Genomic DNA, 23,189 nt, shown 5'->3' on the forward strand with positions numbered 1-23,189 from the left:
GGAGCGGAGTGAAGACACCGCAGCCAGGCTCTGTGATAAGATGGGAACTGGAAGGTGCTATGGAACTGACAAGCTGCATATTTACTACCCTGAGCCAACAGTCTGTCATTTTTTGACAAAATACTATCCTTTGGGTGAACTTTGCTCATTATAATCTCATTATAATACCAGAAAACACACCTCCATCCCAAAGCTACCCACCTTCAAGGTGCGACCACCCCTCACTGAGCTTGTGCTCTGGATTTTCCTTAGTCTATACCTTTAAAAATAAACAAGAAACTTTTACACCAATTACAATAGAGGTATGTATGACTAGAGTCACTCAAGCTCCACCTGTAAGGACAAATAATATAAAAATGGCTTAAGAAAGGAGGGATGCCAGGGAAGATACCATCGCAGACCACCTTTGACACCTGGGATCAGTCGACGGGCTGAGCCTCTCTTCCCCCCCCACAGGGACCCCTTTGGGTAAGATTCAAACACTTGGTTATACCGAGTGCTTCCCCGGGAAACTAAGAAATCTCTATAGAGTTGCTTTATAACTTAACGTGTTTGTAGCCAGCCTATATTACTTGTATTCTTGGTATTTGCACATGCCTTGCAAGCAGTAATTTTATCACTGGCAATCCAAAAGAACTTGTGTATCTGTTGCTTCAATAAACTGCACTATTCACTAATCTAGCTATGAGAGTTCTCATTGAACGCCACCAAATCCCTTAAGTGTGGCCGTGCTAGTTCATGGAACGCGACTAGACTGAAGGTGTATGGTGTTACGAGTGTATCCGTAATCGTGAGAGTTCAATACGTTGAATGCGACCGGACTTGTAACATCCTGATGGTGTTACGAGTGTATCCATAATCGTGAGAGTTCAATACATTGAACGCGACCGGACTCGTAACACAGAAAAATTGGGCATCACTCAGAATCTAAGCCTAGCCGCCCCCAGCCCCTCTGATATCTGAGAACAAGCTGGAACACAAGGGGGTTTATTTTCTGCCAAATTGCCTTGCCCTTTAACGCGACAGAGAGTCAGTTCATCTTTACTTTAAGTCTCTCCTCCTCTCTAGGGATCAGGGCCAAACAGGTACCTGGATTTGCTGACTCACAAAAAGTGTTGACTTAGGGGTGACACAGAGGATGGTCACCTCATCAGCTAAAATTTGTTTGTCCCATCTCTCTAACAGAGGATGATAATCAGCAGCTGGGGTGGTTTGTATCACAACGCATTTCCCTCCCACTTCACAGAATTTCAAGGTGGAAACATAATAATGTGGTCGTGGCAGTAATAGGTAGCATAGATGTCCAGATCCTGTTTTAAGTTTTGGTCATCAAGTAATAATTAAAAGGTATTTAGGGCATTTACATAGTTCTTAATTTTATGCTTACATTTTCCACATATTTAGAATCCAAGTTTTTCGTACTATTTTTTCAAAGCAAGTTTTCCAAATATTAAAGACTTTGGGGGGAAAAAAAGCTGTAACAGGAAGTGTTTACACAAATTGATTTTTATCTTTTGGTTATTTTGATCTGCAGTTTTCTAAAGGGAAAAGATTCTTTGGAAAAGTATGAGATGGGAAATTTTTTTTCCCCATTTTAGGCTTCTGAGTGAATTCGAGACACACACACACATACAAAAAAGAGAGATTATATTTAAGTATCTATTGATTCCTCAGATAAATAACCATATTGTAGCTTTCCTGTCATTTTTTTGTCCCAGATTGCTGTTTTGTTCTTTTCCATCCTCTAGGTAGAAAGACAAAATATTTGAATAGCTAAAGAAAACTACAGATTCTACTCTGCACAGTCATAGCAAGTCCTCTCTGTTTATATCCTATTCTGATTCTGCAAGTGGGAAATAATTGAGATACGTTCCTTGAACTTACAACACAGATCAGAGTTGCAATGTTGTACGAGAAAGGCCTGTCATCTCCACACAGCTAATTCCCATCACATCTCTTCAAGTCCCCTCTTTGTAACCTCATTGTAAACAAATCACTGTGGGCATATACATTACAAAGAGGTAGAAAAGACATTGTTAAATTAATTTAATTAAATTAATTAAATTAATTCATGTGAGCTATTGTCTCAAAATATTCCCACAAGTTTCTGCTTGGCTGCATGGGTACAGATTCACAGCTGGTACATACTGATACGCCTCCGCTAGCTTCCCTACAGCAATGCCTGTGACAGCCACTGTAGACCTTCAGCCTAACCTCAGAATCCTAAAGTTTCAAGGCATAGTCAAGTTTCAAGGTTTCCAACACACTATCTAGAAGAAATATCCGGGAAACATCAAAGGAAAATATACACTGAGTTTAACAGAATCTCAGTAATGGTAATTGTGACTCTGATGTTAGAGGAACTATTGCTAAGGAATATTAGTTATTTAGCTGATGACAGAGAAGTGTAGAGAAGAAGAGTAAATCAAACAGAATTCCCTTTTTAAGATGCACACACACACACACCCCCCCCCAATAGTCTACTCAGGTGTGGAAATCCATAGTACAATTGTGCGATGCCCTGGAGAAGAACTGGTTTAAAATTAAAAACGTGGTGCAACTTTGTTGTTTTCCTTCACTGTACATTCAGCGTCTCCATAAACACACAGCTTTCAAGTTCTCAGCTTCGGCTATAGCCAGGAAAGAGTTTCACTAGGCGTGCTCCTGGATGGTTGTGCTCTTAGCTGCTTGCCTACAGCTAATGAAGCTTATCCTGATATTTCCTCTCATTACTAAGCATGGTTTTGATTCTAAGATTAAGACTATCCAGGTCCTAATCCAAGACTATCAAACAATAAAGCAGCAGCTCAATCTATTTGGAAGAACAAGTTTTTCAAGTAGTGAAATGGATGTGGTAGGGGTTAGGGTAGGTCAAACAAAGCCTTTTCATGGGCCATCCTCTCTTGGAGGAAAAATACGCCTTCCAAGGCAAAATGAGGAATAGAATATGAATAAACCTATGAGATCCCCAGTCCTAAAGTCAGAGTCACGTACAGCTGACCGTAATATGCTAAGTGCTAGGCCTTGCACCTCTCACTTGTTTAGTGAGAGAAAAGGCTGTTAATTTTTTTTTGCCCAACAAATACAAAGATCTGAGATAACCCCTGTTGTTGCTGTTTCACAAAAGACTAGGTGAAGAAAACACAATTATTTCCCATGAGGAACTGAGAGTAAGAGGAAGCAGAAAAGGAACAGAACTGCAGTTTATGATCACACCTTTCTAGCCCCATCTTCAGGAAGAATTACTGAGTGAAGATCTGGCAGGACATGAAGTATAATGACTACTCATTGCCTTCAACAATTTCTGTCCAAAGGCCCAGAATAATGAGGTTGTTCATTAGAAATGATAAAGCAGTGCATGTTCTGTGACTGTATGAGCTTTTATTACCAGCAGCAACTTAGTTTCACTTTTTAGATAATAAATTTTGTCATATCGCAATCTCTTTCACATTTACTGATGTGGAAACCAGAACCTTCTGCAGTGCACCAGCCATATCAGGATTTTAGCATACATCTAAGGGATATAGGAATGAAAAAAAAAGGAGGTTGTGGAGAAAGAACAGTTACCAACTCCTAAAGAGGGGGAGAAATAATTTTCTTGGATATTATGGGAGCTGAAGCTGCTGACATTATATATGTCATGCAAGCAAACCAAGCTTTATTTCATAAATTCAGGGAATACTGTAGTTCCTAGAAAAATGAGAACCTTGTAAGACTGAAGGAGGAGAGAAAGCCCTCTTAACCCTTTTGCTTGACCTCAAAATCAAACATATTACTATAGCAGGTTCTGTTATATTTGAAAATTCAGTTCAGAATCAAAGCTAAAATCTCACTTGGCTTCATTCAGAGCACAGATAGTAAGGGAATCAACCCAAAAGCAAACATGGAAAATCAATACCCAGATATTTTTAATGGCATACAGCTACTGCCCACAGAATCCAAGCCTGAATTCTCAGAATCCCATAATTAATGCATCCAAAAATGCTCTTAGATTGATGAAGCAGAAGCTCAAAAGGATGTGTGATTGTCTAAAGCCTCGGGAAACAATTAAACCAGATGGACAATCAACTGAAAGGGCGTACCCATGAAGAATAAAGGATTGGTTCAGCCAAAGAACACAAACAGCATTTAAAGTCTTTCAAAAGGACAACAGTCTTATTTGAAAATATTCATGTGATGAAAAATCTACTGTATAGCTACATGAACTATTGCAAAGATATTCTTAACCTCACGAAGAAAATACTGAACATTAGTTCTGTTTCTGAATTTGCCTAGTTTCAGCTACCAACTATTTGATCTTGTTCAGTCTTTCTTTGCTAGACTGTGGGTTCAATTATGTGGCTACATTAATAAAAACTATGAAACTAGTAAAAATGCTTTTAAGTATAAGCATTATACCATTAAATATCAAAAATCTGAACTGACATTTTAATAAATGAAAGTTTCAAGTGGAAGTAGAATAGTATGTTTCTCAAAATTCTACTGTTTACCTTTCAATAACCCTTTCTAAAAATTATTGTTCAACCTACAGTTTTCAAAGCCACCTAGGGCATCTAGGAAGTTTTATCATAAGTGAATTGTTTTGGTTCACAAATATACACTGCAATCTTTTTACAATTTTTAAAATTTGTATTTGTTGTATTTTTATGTTGGAATTCATAGTGTTTTCTATTTTTATCTTGGCTTCAATTTTGTTAAATTTAAAATGAGTTTTTTGAGATCGATTAATTTTGAAACAGTCTGTGAACACATCTCCATGTTTAATTGCTTTGCTGAAGTAAGATTCCACTGAGTAAAAATTTCATTCTTCTGTGACACTTGTACAAGTGTATTATATGTAATTACTATTTTTTTCATTTGGACTTTGTTTTCCTGGCAATTATTTATCTGGGAATTCTTAACATAATGTGCCAGCGACTTACGTAAACCCACAACCAATAGTACTGAATATTTTTCATGTTAATTTGAATTTATCTTGGCATCTTGTAATACCATCCAGCTCATTGGCAAACAAATATTGAATGACTTAACTTAGAATGTCCTCCAAATTTTGTTTCTTTTCAGTGGAAATCCCCTGCAAGCTTTGTCTAACTTTTGAGACATTACAAAAATGATCAGAAGATTTTGCAGATGTTTAACATCTTGCATATTACCACATATATTAACAGGCATCTGATGTGGAGGCCTGTCAGATGTATGTGGAAATAGAGAGCTGAAGGCAGAATCTGTGTTTTTTTGGAAGAGCGTGTATCATGTCCTGGTGTTACAAAGTTCAGAACCAGTTTCTTTTCATTTCGTTTCTCAGTTTCCTGAAGAAGGCACGAGAAAGCACTTCCTTCAGAAGTTTCTTTTGCAAAAGCTCTACTTAAACAGGTAATAAATAGGATTCTTAGGTCAAAATGCAGTAAAATATTCAGGTCTACAGGCTTCAGCACAGTGTGTGAAGAGCATCTGGTGCATCAGACATGACGCAGGGCAGCCTGCATGCCGAGCCAGCAGCCACCGTTGTTGTTTTGACATAGTCACCAGCTACGTTACAGCTGTATGTTTCATATTTTAAAATATTCCTGTATGCAGAAGCTGGACCCACTCAGGGGCACCGTCTTTGCCCTCTGGGGCACCTAGCCCCATAACACAAGGGTCTGCCTGGGATTCACTTGTCTATCATAGGCATCCAATTTAGACATGATTCATTAAACCAGGCATTTTCATTCCCTTTATGGCAAACAGAATAGGTGCCTTCAAGGATTTCTGAGCAATTAAGTGCCTAAAATAGCATCGAGAAGATGTTCTTGCCCTGCTCCTTGACTCCCACACACATTCATGTATGTATGCACACAGTGAATCCAAAAGATAAACTTTGCAGCATCTAAGTCTTTTCTTTTCAGTAACATCTTCCTGGGCCCTAAGTTTTTATACACTAAATGTCTGGAAAAACTGCCTCGCAACAGTTTTTATTACATCTGTTAAAACATAGTAGCACCGGGCCTGGAGTGAATACCCCTTGTTTGCCACACAGCAATAATAAATACTGTGCAGCACAAGCCAGTTAGTTATGTTTCAGTGTGGTCCTAAAGCTGCTTCTCTATTTTATCCAAAACTTCTTTGCACTAAAAAGCATTCCAGCTCCCACAGGAAACACAAAGCAGATATGCTGATATATGCATATACGGGGATAAATATCAGTATCATGATAAACCTTCAAATAAATTACCTGAATCTGAAGGGGAAAGAAGGCTGTATTGTCTCAGAAACCATGTCTCAGACCATGTCTAACCTATGGGATCCAGGAGCACTTTCCAGCCTCCAAGTCTTAATGTATGCCTGCCATGCTCTGACCCGGAGTCAGAGGCAAAGGCCAGATCCTTCCTCCTATACCACCAGGGAGGTGTCGCAGCTGTCTTCTACCTCCACTGGAAGAAACCTAAGCATGCAGGACAAAAGCAAGCTACTGGTGGGGTCCCCATTCTGGAAACCTGAAGATTCAGGATGCCACGCCATGCCACGGGATCTGTCCCACAGTGCAAGTGCAAACTTAGGATCTTTAGACACAAGAAAGCCCTGTAATCCACTCCTGACGGGTCTTGGCACAAGTGATCCTTGAGCTGCTCAGGCTGGGCTAGTTTTTGACACACCCAGAGAGAGAACTGGAAGCAGCCAAGGAAAGCCACATGAGCGGATATTTAGTGAGCTGAAGGAAGGGAAGTCAGACTGTAATTTCGTACGGCTCTTGGCAGCCAAGTCCTCGCTTGAATCTTGTCCTTAGTTTCTGAAATGTGTTTAATTTACCTTTTGTGCGAGAGGTGCTGGAATGTGGAGGAGGGATGTTGATTCTGCACCCTTGGACGCCAGCACACGCACCACGGCGGACCGCAGAACAGATGCTCCTCTGAGTCCATGAAATGGAATCTCACATTACTGGATGGTATTGCAACACTGTGAACCCCTCTGTTGCTGCCATGCTGCAGTCAGTTGAGGAGTTCATCTAGCTCTGTATTTTGTCTCTAAATTATGGCCCTGAACACATCCTCAGTGGGTGAATGTAACAAAAATGTCACCCTGATTTACCCTCCTAATTTCCACTGAGCAGTGGTTCAGCAGCTTAGTGAGCTGTGGATTGCCACCGGTCCAGCTAATCATCTCCTTTATTTCTACTCTAGGTCTTGCAGTGATTCTTAACAAGTTCTACGACCAATTCTGCACTTTGTGAAAGTGGACTTCATTTCCTGTTTATTATTTTGCACCTTTATCCTGGAAAAGAAGAACAATTACCGCTAATGCAAAACGAGCAGCCTTGGCACCAGATAGTCCTGACTACTCAGATTCCAGGCGTGAGGGTCTGATAAAAACCTCAGTAAAACTAATGGGAATCTTTCCAGAGTAGCTTTACCTAAAGTCTAAAGGCACAGACATACTGCATTCCTAGAATCCCATAGGCACATAATCCTATTCAGCCCTTTACTAAAGAATGATCAGCAAAAAGGTCTACAAAATCTACTTATTTCACAATACTAAACTGCTTCCAGTGCATTCCCAGATGTCAAATTCCCTCTACATTCCCAATACAGGAGCCAAACTCTTCGGCTTCTCTCTTTGACAATTTCCACGGTGCACAGAGGGACGCGTGATTACAAAAATCTGTGGTGGCTTAACTGTATATGAAAGTAGGACAAAGATAAAATAACATGAAGTATTAACCATTAATTCAAGGAAAATCTAGCACTGTGATAAACAGTGCCTAATCATGGATGTGTTTAAGTCATTGTTGAAATACAACGCCTGGGGCATGGAGAGGCAAAATAAGGAGGGCTGAAGAAAGATCAGCACTGCAAGGCCATTTAACTCAGTTAATACACTCCCGTTATCACAATTAGTAAAAGTAAACAGCAGTTGTTTCTAAATATCTCATTTTTATACTGCCTGTTCCAATACTTGCTATACTACTCAAAACCTTAGCCCCATGGGACATAGAATTACATCAACTTCTCAGTTGTCTTTTTCTTCTCCCCCTAAAGCAGGCTTTAAAAATGGAAACTTGAAGCAAGCTCACTCAAAACCCTCACAAGCCAGGAGACAAACAAACCCACTGGCTTTTTTGATGCTGTGACTTTCAGAAAATCTCCTGAGTGTTTGTGTTTTCTGGGTTTAATTATAGAAGTCAGAAATGCTGGAACAGAGGCTGGGTCAATGACCGGACTTATGAGTCAAATTAACAAGCAGTAAATTATTCACAACAGATGTAGCGCTACATAAACAGAAACATACAGGGGGAATAAAAGAAAATACCTGCAAGGAGACGATCAGCATGAGCCTCTGCAAGATTCAGGAAGGCAGAAAGCAAGCGCTGCAGTGATGTTTCTGGGTCCTGTGTTTCCAGTACTAACTACAAGTAGGGAACAAGGCACTCCGCCGGTGCAGCAGGTTTACTGAGAAGCTCTAGACGGCTACTGTAGCTCTTAGAAAGATGGATATTAAACTGCTGCTATTCTACAGCCTCTGCAGGCCTGAGTCAAAGCTCAGATATGGGAGAGAACCAGGCTCATGGGAACTGCACCTTTTAACTTTAAATTCCAGCTCCTCTAAACCTATCTGTCATCCTTCTCTGAATCCTCTTTGCTTCCATGGGCTAGTTATTAAGTGTTCCTAACACACCTCTTAGATCTGTTAAAAAACCTCAGAGAAACAAACTTGGTAGCAATTCTTTCTTACATATCATCTCAGTTTTAATTTACACTTCAACGTATGTTATTATCAGCTCAGGAATAGCCAGGACTATATGTGAATTCACATATATGAACGTAAACATCACAACCTAGGAAAAGGGAAACATAATTCACATGCAGTGATTTTATGTACTTTGTTATTATAATCCTGACCCCTGTAGTTATAAGGAATGTGTAGTACCACAGGTTTGCAAGCACACTGCACACTACGCTTTCTAATCCTAAGGACTGATATGGTAAAAGAATAGATTTATAAATACTGTGGAAGGGAGAGACATGCAAAAGTGTATGCCCTGTCCCCACCGACCCTGCATGAATGTAGAGCATCTCTCTCTTATCCATGACTTGACTTGAAATCCTGCGTGGGAAAAGCACTTGGAAACATGTATACTCCAAAAGGAGGATGTTCTGGCACAAAGTTAAGGGGCTATGGATGGCTCTCAATGGGATACCGGCACTAATTCCAGTCTCATTTCTCTGTTCAACAGCAAATTAATTGGCACATGCACCTCACGGAGGTTGTTTATGGCATACTTTGCAGACATGCACAGCCAAAGAGGTCATGTTTCGAACCTGTAAATTACTCACACATTTTACATTTTAAATAAACCTGTAGATTTATTGTACAATAGCACAGCATGTGCCTTTTTAACCAAAAGCTCAGCATCACACAATACTTTAATCTTCCATTTAAACATACACAGTCCTACAACACAGTTCAGTTCAGCTACAAGAGCTACATAATGAATTAGTTTATTGAGAGTCCTGGCTACGCTGTTCTTAAGGATGTTCACCTACAGCAAGAACAGTGGCAGTGGTTCTGGTGTTGTAACATTTAATCACTTTAACCTGTTCGCAGCACAGTAATAGCAAGCAGTCATCTAGATCAAAACGAAGACATCGTTTAAGAGACACCACATTTAATCGCAAATGCATGAAACAGTAGACCAGAGGATCTCACACAAGCAATGTAAGTACGAATTAGAAATATGGTATGAGATCACTTTGATGTAATGTCTGCACTAACTATGCCACACAATCTACCACACAGGAAGACTGGATGCATGACAGGCATCGCACCATGTAGTAATGTTTTTCGGATTGAAATTGTTAGGTTTGGAAGAGGCAGAGCAGGGTGTTCTGTACAAATATACACTTGCCTTATTACATTAGTTCACAGCTGAGAAACACTCCTTTAGCCACTTGCCCACATGCCAGCAGTCTCTTGTCATAATTCATTTTTATAGTGTTTGCTTCAATTTTACCTGGTTCAGTTGAAAACAGTATCATTACTTCCAAACACAGAGTGCGTTTTCTGCTGTGTGTCTTAGCCTTTCAAATTGTCATGAACACCCGAGTTGGTGTAACTGCGCATCCTTTACGCACGCTCTTGTGCACAGCTAGCCACAAGTTGTTACCAAGACATGTACAGATAATCTTTGTTTGCCACAGGGGTTCCTCAATGCAATGGAGATTTGAAGTACATCACTGCATAACAACTTACAGCAAGTGAAGTTCCCCTGAAGTTTGGAATTACGTATCTACTGCCCAAATGAGCTACAGGTTACATAGCAAATTCTCGATGAGAGGAAGTTTATGTCTTTTAATTGCTGTTCAATTTATCAATGTGTGTCAAACCACAAGCCAGTTACTTTACAGCGTCAAGTGCTATTTTTATTGAAGAATTTCAAATTCTCAGAAAACATTATTTGCCGTAGATTTTTAAATACCCAAAGGAGGTAAATTTGGATCCTACTCCTGAACATATGATTTTTCACTTACGGCAGGAGCACATTGTTGGTTGGTTCTGAATGGTACTGAACTCCTGCAGCATCAACTAAAATAATATGCTAATCAAAACACAGAGAGTGATACTAAAGAAACAGAGGAAGGAAATCTATATCGAATATCTGATCTTGAATTAAAATAGACCAGCAATAGTGCGTAAGCTTTCAAACAGATGAGCAGCTTAGCTGCTATCAAGTAGCATACCAGCAGTGGTTTCAGAAGAATTATACTGAACTTGCACCCACTACGATTCATGCGTGTTCTCTGACTCCACAAATTTCATTCATCTTAGACAAAATGCTAAAGCAAGTTAATTCAGGTATACTAAAAAAAATGGGAGGAAGAAGGATCTTTTTAAATCAAAGTTGGCTTTTTTATCATCTCCGAGTATTTTTGGAAAATTTCACCACACTGAAAAAATTTTCATCTATCTGTCTTGCTTCTAGTTTTAGATAAGACTAACCAGCAGAAGAAACAAAGTTGGAAACAAAACCATTTTTGGCTTGTGAGATTAAATGCATGTCCTCAGTAGACTTCCAGTTCATTGTCTAAACTGTAATGTTTGGGTAGCTTTCAGTGAACATACGAACTTTTGGCTGATTATCTAAACATCACTGACACATGTAAAGATTGTTGAAAAGGCAGTTATCTAATTAAAACAAACATCACCTGAAAGGATTTTTTTTTCTTGCTGTAAAACAGACACAAGCAGCAAATTAACAAGATGCACAAGCTCTTCTTCGCCCATTCAGAATTTTTAATTTGGTTAATAAGTAATGAGAAATAATTAAAACCTGATCTTGAAATATCATTAACAGTTTAAGGAATAAAGCTCTGCTATTTCCTGAATTTGTTCCCTGCCATCTTTAATAAGAGAGCTTATGCAGAATCCTTCTGCTTACTAAAATGAAGTCAGCCCATGTTTCCTACATAGTTAAATAGCTCCAACACCAGAGACATACAAAATGTTATACTGAATTTTAATCCTTGTAAAACATTATTACACCACCACACTGTTATTATAAATCTTTTCAATAACATCCATTATAGAACTCAGTAAAGAGCACTGTCTACTACTATGCACTGTCAAATATTTCTGGCAGTATTGGGAATTGACTACAGCATATTTCTTTTTTAAAATCAAGAGTTAATCTACATATTCTGAACTTGCAAATAATACACAACAGACTGTACTTCCATAAAGGCTGCAGAGACATTCACTCATTTTTTTCTGATTTGTATATAAGAGTAAATTTTCTATAACAATATGAAAGAAAATTATTAATAACTTATTTATCTAGCTGGGAGGCTAGGAGTTATTTATAATCATATTAATCAAAAGATGACTGAAAAAAATCAAAGTTAATTATTGTGAAGTGCACAAAATCTAGAATATAGGAACTTTCCACAGTACATTATACTAAGTCAACATATTATAGATTAAAAGCTGTAAAGCCAAAATCTTCATTTAAAAATTTAGTGTTTCTGACATCATCTTCCACCATTCCATCAACTCTTCTTTTTCCTCTTCTTTTCTTTCAGACAATGACTCCAGTTCAAAATCAACCTGAGTAAGAGAAACAATTAAAAACATCGATAAGATTTGCAGAGAGAGAGAGAAGCGTACGCTTTTAAGAGTCATTTATTGAAAGAAGTTGTTTAACACAGACATGGGGCTTAGGGAGGTACCCTCCCTTTTAGGCTAGGTTTTTTCCAAAGCCTCTCAGAGATGATATAAATGTGTGCAATGCTAGCATATCAGTACAATAAACTTATCTAAAAAATGTACATAGATGAGCAAAATTTCCAAAAGAAACCAGATATCTGTCCAGTCTTTGACTTGTTTAAACACTTCAAAAAACATGGGTCGATGAAATTAAAACTGAGTACTAGCCAGCCACATAAGTCTTCCAGTGTATAATAAAAAGTATCACCAGCGTATTGCTGTCTAACAATGCAGACCCCCCACATATCAAAAGACATATTCAATTTTATGACATCAAGAAGATCCAGGGAGCTTTTCTGACACGACTCATTAATGTAGATATGATATGCTAGTGTAGTATATCCTGGCATATGATACACACTAGAGAAATAAGCATTTATTTTAATCGTCAAGAGTGGAATCCGCCCCTGTACAGAGGATGAATTAAAAATGCTTCTGAACTCTTAGATGCAGCCTAGATCTTATTCACTATACATGTTGGGTATCTACACAAAGCAGAGCTCCATCACTATCTTTCTGCGCAGAGTTGTACACTGCTTTTAACCTAGACAGGTAGTCACTTGATACTTTAGCTTTAAAATATCAAGTCTCATTTTAAACCTCAACATCTCTTACTTTTTATGTCGCACTATTTAAATATACTCTGTAATCTTCTATCTGACTGGCTATTCACACATCAACCAATAATAAAAGTGTAAGTATCTCAATATTACCCCTCGCTGCATCTTTTCTTTTTAAGTAAAACCAACAGGAGATTAAATGAGTTTACAATGAGATCATTCTCAGTGGCTTGTGCAGCAAGTACTAGAAGAGTAGATTACCAGTCTGCCTTCTAAATTAGTATATTCTGAAATATTCTGAAAAATCACCTCCTGCTTACATGTATACCATGAAGGAAAAAAAAAGAGACTTTTTATATATATATAGTAGATGATAAATCAACATACACAGGAGCACTTACCACAACCGCAGGGCTAAAGGGCACAGCCACTTTTTTAGTTATTGCTAGATAGCCTGGTGCTGAGGCTGTAAGTTTGTAATTTCCAGGCACAAGCAATCTCCAGTAATCACCATCCTTGGCTGTAGAGAAGAAAAACAAAAAAACCCAAATAAATATGTGTAAAACTAATTAAGCAGCTAAGGAGAAGAGACTGTATATCTTGTCAGTGTCTTTTGTATTCTTGTCAGCGCTTTCCTTTTGTCTGTCTGAAAGGATTCGTCTGTAAGGGCTGTATAAACATATCATTACAGATATTCTTCTTTTCATGTAACCAAAACAGATTTAAACTCTGAAGTTGTGCTGTAGCCTCCGTGAAAGATTTTGCCTGCTGAGGCTGAAGGCTCTCCAGCACACTGAAGAAAAGGACAATCTGGGACATTATTCTACTTTAGAAGCACCCTCCGGCCAACGTGCAGCTCCTGTTAAGCATCTGAGTTTCAGTTTGCAATATAATGTGGATTTTTAATGTCCCTTAGTATTCTGAAAATCCAAATTTAAATAAATTTTATTCTCATAAAATGTAAATAAATAGGACCACCTTTCTCAATTTATCTTGCAGAAAAAGTTATAAATTATCATTTCCTGGAATATTCCACGTGTACCACCCCTGAAGAGTCATTATCTATATGTTTCAGTATCCAGGCAATGTCTAGGGCTTTTTTCTTCTGTTTAGCTAAACAAAGAAATGAAAGTTTGATCCACTCAGGTCAAAGAAAGGCTCCTACTCCACTGAGTGTTACTGCAGACCATCTGTATCAGTCAGATGGTCTGACTGAAAATGCATCATCCTCTACTCTAGAAATGACCCTCTCCCATCTTCACAAGGAATGAGATCCTTCCTGCACCAGCAGTGGGCAACCATCTAATTTGTCATAGCCTAATAGTCTGAATTTCTCTATCTCCACGCAGAATTTCAGAAACCATCACTAGGCTATTCTAAAGGTCAGTTAGCAGTGCCATTTAAAGCACTTGACCATGCTCTTACTGCCAGTTCCTTAAATGCTTTTTCAGCACATTTGCAGCTACAGAGTGTACAAAGGGAAATATTACTAAATGTCTGCAATTCGCACGGTCAAAAAATGTCAGTAGTCAGTCCAGTTGTTCCCAGATTTTTCTCTTCATAAAACAGAAAGGGAAAAAATACAGCTGCAGAGCTACGATAACGATCTATTCTAATTCCTGGCACTGGAACAAAGCTGAATTTTAACTCACGAACAAAGGAGCAGGGGAAAAAAAGCCCAAGAATATTTATCCTTCTTTTTGAATGTGCTAAAATTCAAGTACTTGTTTTCCTCACTGTTTTGACAATATATGACTTCCAGGCTTATACACACACACAATGATGTGAGAGGATTAATGATTAGATGCTTTTTTGTACCGTAGAAATCTGAGCTGCAGTATTATATGCATCACTCTCTCGTACCTCAAAGTATCTCTTTGCACAATGTATTCGCTTTTTGTTATCCCTGAAAATTTATTTCCAGCTTTTATACTTTTTGCCTTCTTATATACAGTGAAAGAAGGTAGCTAATGTTATCATGGACTGTTCTCCTGCTTGGCAGAAATACTGCTCTGTTGCAGGTAATGCAAGAAAAAACACAAATCAAAGCCAACTACAGCGTCTACCAGTCCTTCATCATAGTATTCTGTATCTCTGTAACAGTATAGTGAGACAGATCATTGAGAAAATGACCATAATGTTAGCTCATACATAAAGTGCTGGCATTTTTTTATTGTTTTTCTAATTAGTATCTCCTACAAAAAAAATTGCTATTCAGAATAAGAAAGCATAGGTCTACAGGGACGACTGCAAGTTGGCACTGTGCGAGCGACTCTAGGAATGAATTCAAAGGTAAAGTACACTGCCACCAAAGAGGTGACACACAATTTTCTATAAACACCAACACAATACTTTCCTCTTTTAGAACCGCCCTTCTAAAAAAAAAAAAGTCATATAACTGTAAACAGCAGAGAGAATTTACCTTCACAGGAGGAAGTTACATAAACTGAAAGTCTGTCAAGAATTTACATACCAAAAGGTATGATCACATTATAACTAATGTAATGTTTTGGACTACAATTTAGCCTTTAAACTCAAAACAGCACTGCTGACAGGACTGTAAATGCTGGCGGAGTTGTGAAACACTACTTGCACCACAAATCAGAAGACAAACCAAGCACAAATAACCAAGAGCCACCAGAACCAATTCATGCCAGAGATCAAGTCCCAACAACCAGTCTCCAGGTACTTTCAGAACAAAATACAAGAGAAAGACTCATGAAATCCTGCAGACAACAAGCTTCTTGAAGAATAACATGTTTTCCCGGCTTCAAAATCTTGCTTCCTTAAAGCTTCAGCTAATGAGATCTGAAATGGCTCCAGGTTACCAAGCAGAGGGTGTTAAATTTCAGCCCTTGTTTTCTTGAGGTACAATGCTCACCTGATGTAATGTCATGGCTTATCCCCTCCACAGAAATTGTAGCATTTCCTATTGGATTTCCCTGAAGATCTTTAACAAACCCCTTCACACCTCGATGAATCTAAAATAAATAAAGTCAGCAACACATGGGAAATCACTGGAAAATTCTTAAGAAAAGATGGCATTTTCATCAGTGAAATATCTATTGATATAACTAAGGATGAATGTTACGGATCCCACAGTCTACATGCCAACAACTATCAAGGATAATTACTAAACGTCATAATGGAACAAACAGCGAAGAGGGAAAAAAATTCAGCTGGTACTAATTCCTCTGTGCAATGCAAGCATTTCTCAGAAATATGCAGCAAATCATAATACATATGAACACTGACTTGAAAGTCTTTGTTACCAGGGATTAATGAATGTGCTGAAAAGCTTTGAAAGACAGCCTAAAAAAAAAACTTCTTTTTTTTTTTTTTTTTTAAAGTTTCATCAACTGTAAGAATTTAGGGCCAATAATGGACATAACTGCTTAGAAGTGAAGCATTAACAGGTTAAATGTGGGCGCTTGGACTTTGATGGGCAATCCCTGTGTGAGATGCTTGAGGTCTCTATCGTGCACCCAAAACATCCAGGTCTTTGAGCTGGGACTACATAGAGTCACAACACTCCCCACATGGCCTGTGAGGGAAAGGGGATGGTGGGTCATGTCCTAGTACCTCCTTGCCTCTTAGGCAACATAGTCCAAGCAACAGCACCAGCAGTACCTAACCTGTCTGTTCCCAGCATATACAAAATTAAAGCACTGATTTGACACGGCGTGTGGAGAGACCAGTCCTTCTGGTATTTCTAAAGGATGGCCTGAAAGCAGACTGAGCTCCTCAGAGGCAAGCGATGAGGATCAACTACTTTTTCACAGCCTGAGATAGGGAGCTCTCAGCACTGGGGAGAACAGAATGTTTTGAACCTGTGCAGAGATGCACCTCATCGGGAGCCTGGAAATTAAGTGGGGAAGTGCTGTAGAGTTCAGGCTTCTCTCTGATTCTGTGATATTTCAAAAGACTTGTGGATCACAAACTTTATTTTGAGATTTTGATGTTCCCCTTTAAGAACCTATATGGTGTATTCAACTGCTACAGTTTAGTTCACCAGATTCTTCTAATTTACACTGTGGGAGAAGCCTGACACAGATCGGCTTAGAAAAGCAGAGAGTACATATTTGCACTGTCCTCAGCAATCACAGCGGAGCTGGAGCATAGAACTGGACCTGTTATCCTGTAAGAGGATAAAAACCAGTGCCAGATAGACCATCTGAACTTCAAGGATAAAGCCAGCAACTCCACAGGAGCAAAGGAAGTTGGCAAAATAATCTCTTACACATTAGTAACTTTGAAAATGCAGTGACACCATAGTTTTCCATGAGTCAGAGAAAATTAACCCATGTGCAAAGGAGTTGAACAATTTGAGATGGATCCCGTAATAAATGGAAAAAACCCTGCAGAGCAGATACAGCTTTTTCCTCAGCCCACATACAACTAAGAGAATGGTATAACTCAAGCACTTCAAATATTCAAATACTTCAGATTTCTGGCTAACTAAAACATTTCTGCACTTGACCAGCTCTGCTAACAAAGTATGTTTCTGATTTTCCAATCCCAGGTGTGCAGCCATTATTGATATCATATCTTTGTGATCTTTAACTATAACACCCAGGCTTCAGAAATTCGATACTCGCACACTGCTTGGAACAATCATTTCAGTGCAGCCTGTTACATTGGCATGAAATGATTAAAAAAACCAAAATCCAAAAATCAACACAAAAAAAAAAAAAAAAACCACCAAAAAACCCAAACCCAAAGCACACACAGAGATCTATTTCAGAGTCTTCACACTGACAGCTCTACATTGAATATCAGCAGCTTATGCGATCAGAGAGCAGTGGAGTATCTACAAAACCAGGATCAGGGATGTGCTCCAATGTTACACTGAACTGCCAAGCAGCTACAGTCTAATCCAGCCGTCTAGGCTCCCTGTCCATCCAGAGCAATTCATCCATGGCTGTACACGCACTTTGCTATCTGTAGAAGGCAATCCATCTCCCTCCCAGCAGTGCTGGGGGGATGAATTATACTCTGGAGATGTGTATTTCTTTTTGTTGAGGAAGCCAACGCAAATAATTTAAATTAAATATCTGTAATAGCTTAAGTAAGGTGAGATAAATTCCATATTATAACATCTTTCTTCTTTTCCTCTCTTCCACGTTTAGAAAGATCACACAGGATTTACCACCTTAGACACATATGAGAACTATGGAGGAGTATCAGTTGGATTAATATGAAATTTTGAATTAGATGTTCCCACAGCACAAAGCTTAGAAGTTTCATGTACAATAACTAGAGTTTTGCCATCCCCCCTTTTTTTTTTTACCTGCTCGATGTAATTGATAAGGGAGTTCTTGTTGTCCTCCCAGTAGCCCTTCAGAGTTTCTTCAGGTGGGAATTTTTCACAGCTAAGCTCCACTGTGATTTCAAAGCAGTTGCTGCTGAGGTAATTGAAATCCTGCATTCCTGCAATGCCAGAAAAGAGAGTTAGTGATGCATTTTGTATTGTTCTGAAGTAAATAGAGTAAAGGGAGACACGTGAGATACTGGGGCTGTTAAGAAAAGAATAGCTATAAATACAGTTGGTGCAGTTCTATTTAATCAGCTTAGTTCTGAAATCAGAGGCATTAAATCAGAGAAACCAACAAGACAATTACTTCCCAAAAACATTTTCTTCCCAAGGATACTTTAGAAAATGGTTGACACCTGGTCTGTATACTTCTACCTGACATTGCACCTGGCCTGTATACTCCTACTTGACACATGTTTTTGGATAGCTGCTATATAAATTACTTTTTTTTCTCTTCAGGAACAGAAGAATATTTCCTATTATGGCTAAAATATTTCCAGATGAAAGTAAAAGGTGATCACTTTGTAAAGCAAGAAGAATGGCAATTAATTATAAAGCAAATGAAACATGACAATGTGCCTTTGAAAAAGAGGTTTATAAAGACTGGTCAAAAATGTGTGGAGGTTCTGAAAATATAGGATTTCAACTTAGTAACATTTTACAATAAAAGCATCTGTTTGCTAAGCAATATTCTTTGTCAAGCTTCTTGGCATGGATTCCAAACATTTATGATTTTTCACCAAAAAAAATACAAAAGCAAACTTCGTATAAACTTCATTTACACGGAAATTTTTCCATGGATACGGGTATTTCCCACTCAATACCCACTCAATCAATACATTATAAGAAACATGATTATTAATTCAACTTTAATCATAGGAATTTAACAATATGTACAGTAGCATCATCACTAGGAATAAAAACTTGATTGGAAAGATGCACTCTTTTACATTTCTGAGTCCTTCCTCATACTACCTGGAAATATTGGCTATTTTCTCAAATCAGTTAACTGATAACCAAAGCACTTTCCAGTTTTGTAACCAGGTTAACCAGCTGGAGAGGGACTGTGGCTATCCCCAGGAGGGTTATAAATATATTCTTTGCAGAAGCTGGTGTAGAATTAGAGCTTGCCTTCCCAGTCTATCTGGCTAGCAGAGTCAGTGGATTCTCGAACAGAGGACTGAAAAGAAAAAGGCTACCAAGCATTTTGAGCATCCCCTTGGAGGTCTCCGAGGGATTTAAAAGTGCTTCAAACACAGCTAATTCATTCAGCCCCGTGTTCCCCCATGCAAGCTACATATGAGATCCAACGCAGCCTCTTTACCGAAGCACGAGTGTTGTGCAGCAGTCCAGAAACATCCAGAGAGCTGACGTCATATCCAAAAGAGAACCACGAGGGCAGTGAACAGATTGAGTCAAGTGGGATTTTGCCAACACATTAGGGTGAATCCATTTTCTGCCAACCAGGCAACGAGACTCCTAAATACTGATAGGAACAGGGACTTTTCAGATTCCTGAAAGAACATTTTTATTTCTAAGCTTTTTTTAAATGGCTGAAAAATGAGGACACAGAAGGCAAAGGTGCTCCTAGGAGGGACAGCTCTGATGTTCCACCAAGTAGAATGAAAGATGAACCATTCAGCAGCACACAGTGAGAGAGCAGGGGAGTCATGAGTAAACTCCTGACAGCAGTGCTGACTGCCAGCATCTGTTCCAGACACTAGAGAATGTAGTTTTTCTTTATTTTTGCCTTTCTTCTACAAGAAAGAAAGAATCCATGTAGAGGAGAACTAGGAGCCAAAGGGCATGATGTAATTTCACTGTGGTGCCAACAACTCTTGACCATTACTGCTCCAATTCTCAGGAAGTTTCTGCCTCCCCCACCAACTCCCAAAGCAAGGTGATACTCAGGGATGCCCTAGTTTCTCAAGGACAGAATAAAGAAGCAATATATTTTCCAGGTTTGTGCACAATGTCCATTTCCTATAGTTTGTTTCCCAGCTCATGGCCTGGGCTGCAGTTTATATGTGTTGGTCCTGAAAAAAATTCAGCTTGCGTCACTGAACTGCAGGTGATGATCTGAATCTCTGGGATGGAAAATAGGGTGAAGATAGCCTAGACCTAAACTGTGGCCTACTACCTCTGTAATCTGGAGAGCATCAGGCTGGCTACATACAATTTGTACTCTTTACCTGCCTGTTCAATATGGCAATTAGGTGCAATATCCAAGAAATAAATATATTTCAAAAAATGTGCTCAGCATTGCAGCAACTTTGGTGCCACTGGTCAAGCTCGCTAACTGCCCTATTCCTTCTTGTTATGCACGTCACATACATCAGGTGCATGCACATCACCACACTCCCAAAGCCTCTCGTTTTAACACAGGATAGCACAAAACTAACTTTTTTTATACTTTAACAGGGACCACGCTTTGAAGATGAGAAAGGCTTAGCAGACCTCAGCTATAACTGAGATTCAGCAACGAATGCCTTTCATTGCTGACCATGGGTAGGACTTTTCTTTGAAACTGAGCAACATAAACACTCCTCTGTTGCATGGCTCCTGAAGGATGACAGTGTCTCTATATTAGTACTTACATAAATAAGTTTAGAATATGGAACAAAATTAATTTCTTCAGCTTTTAAAAAAGGAACTCCAACCTTCACAAAGAAAGTAGAGTGCAGGGTGTGCCCCTGGCATCCAGGCATCAGAATTACTTAGACTTTGAACTACAAGCTACAGCACTAAGCTAGTTCAGCTTCTACACATATAAAGACAGTAACTTTTAGCAGGACAGGATGAACTTGAGCCTCGTGCATATTGGGGAGAAATGTCCCCCCTACATGTGTTGTATAAAATCCTAAAAAAAATTTACCTAACATTGCTTCCAAAACCAGTAACATGGAAGTTAATTCAAGTCAGGAATGAATTGAGTGCCAAGAGTGATTTGAGAGTATCTGAAAACAAAAAAACACTTAAACAATAGCCTAATAGTACAGCAATGTAAGCTGCTTCAAAATGCTATTTTTGTAATGAGACGAATCTGATTAGACTCAGGTGACTCTGTAATGATAGAACAAGCACAACAGGCATGTGGCTAGTTACTAATTCATTACTATCTGTTCTTCTCATCTACATTTCCAAATAGATACTCCACACAAAAGGTACATTAAAAAACCATTAGTGGTGTTGAAAAGTTATGCACTCAACAGCTAAGGAAATGCCAAAATTAAAGCTGTCTGTGCAAGTCTAATTTGGCTTTCTTGTGCATAAGTGAAATTATTAATCACATGCGGGTAGGGAGAAGACCAGTGTTAAAAACAGCATGGATTTTATGTACAGGCTTGTTTTTCCCCAGGGTCTGGTGGATAAAAGGGCCTTTCCTGAACACAGAAGAATGACCCCTTTGTCTTTGCTTGCTGCTCTCTGAAAAACCTACAAGTAGCAACTAATTACAGATGACAACTAATACAAAACAAGTGTAACAGGCATCATGATCTCAGATTTAGCACAAAGATGCTGTTGGGGGGGCTATTTCCTCTGTGCCCCTGCTCCACAGAAGAAAGTAACTACTAAGCAGGTAATAGTGAGAAAAACCTCACAGCAAAGCGTATTAAGAGACAGAAGCAAGCGTCAAATATTCCTGTACATCATCTGCTCTCTCCACCCCAAAACCTGAATGGAGAATTGCTACCTTGCCTGAGGTTGATGAGGAAATACTTAAGTTTTACAAGAGGGCAAGGACAGAACATGAATGCAATGGAGGGTTCATCCTTACTTCCAGTTTGAGACAAGGGCTGCTACCAGACTTTTCTGCCACCAGACATTCAGCCTTCCTACTGAAAGAACCAAGGTATTCAGAAAAACATGTGCAAGAGCAACCACGAGAGAGCCACCCTTATATTATCCCTGCGTACTGAGGAACCAATGGAGACTGCTGCTGGCCCACCATGCAGCGCTGACGTTTACAGAAGGTGGAAGTTCCTGTGGGCGAATGATATGGGCAAAGAAATTGATGCAGCACAACTGGGGGCACCATAAGAAGCTCTGTAGGGCAACAGCAACTTTAGTAATTTATTAGAAAGAAAAATCAGCCCTTCCTACGTCAGAGCTCTTGCTCCGATGAGGTACTGTCAAAGGCAGCGTCTAGGAGAGCACAGCCTCTCTCACCTAGCTCAGCTGTCCTCCATTCTCTCCTTTTTCCTTCCCTCACCACTGCTCTGCTAAAGCCATGCACTCCTTTCTACACCAAACACAGGTGAAAGTAGGTACCAGAGCTATTTTCTATCTCTATTCCCAGTCACGTTGCTTCAGTTCTCCCCCTTTCTCTATAAACTTGTGGCAAGTTCTTTTATTTTGCCTCCATTCAACCCAGGGAGATCACACAGGGATGCGAGCCTAACCTGTAGATGCCCACAGGACACTGAGCTACTCTCACGTCCCCTCGCAGGACCCAGAACAGCCCACAGCAACTTAAAGGTACACAGGCAGAGAAGCATCACCTTAGCTGCGAACTGTGCTCCGAACAGAGCAAATGCTGTGCAGAGAAGGTCTTCGGAGAGTTTCTCTTGATAAGTTCTGAACTCTGGTAAGGATATACAATGAAATACTTTTCCTAAAGCAATACAAATGGCTTTTCAATAGCTTATACCACTGCTAACTTTGAGTGCGTTATCATATGGATAGCAAAAGGTCACTGACACAACTGATAACTTACAAGCCACATTTCAGCTTCCAGACAGGGCTTTTCGGACTAAAGCTTCCAAGAAAATTTTCACTTGAACTGAGCAACGTTTAGTTATTTTCCTTAGCACTAGACATGGAAACAACATAACTGTTTTCGCTGAATTATTTTTGTTTTTTTAAGTCAGCCTGTGGCAAACATTACCATGGAGGTTTTGTTCAAAAGTCACAGCTTGCCAGCTGATTTCTGACATGGAAAAAACCCCAGACTCATGCTGTATGGTCCAAAGTATATTGTTGTCTCTCTATTTTTCATTATCTGCACCATATTAGGATCATAGGTCCCGGTTAGAACTAGGATTCCTGTCTACTAACTTCTGTACAAATACATGAGA

The 23,189-nt window shown here is 39.2% G+C and overlaps 1 protein-coding gene across 1 annotated transcript in view; it reads right to left on the minus strand.

Annotated features, from left to right (window-relative positions):
- Positions 1-11,979: 11,979 nt before the first annotated feature.
- The window catches only part of CPE (carboxypeptidase E), a 57,788-nt gene continuing 46,578 nt past the window's right edge, over positions 11,980-23,189 (minus strand). The window contains exons 7-10 of the mRNA XM_059818205.1: positions 18,088-18,227; positions 15,679-15,778; positions 13,199-13,317; positions 11,980-12,078 (exon numbers count right to left, since the gene is read on the minus strand). Of these exons, the coding sequence (XP_059674188.1) occupies positions 11,980-12,078; positions 13,199-13,317; positions 15,679-15,778; positions 18,088-18,227 (458 nt within the window). The remainder of the gene's footprint in view (positions 12,079-13,198; positions 13,318-15,678; positions 15,779-18,087; positions 18,228-23,189) is intronic.

Source organism: Gavia stellata, chromosome 5 (assembly GCF_030936135.1).
Source record: "Gavia stellata isolate bGavSte3 chromosome 5, bGavSte3.hap2, whole genome shotgun sequence".
Classification (NCBI taxonomy): Eukaryota; Metazoa; Chordata; class Aves; order Gaviiformes; family Gaviidae; genus Gavia; species Gavia stellata.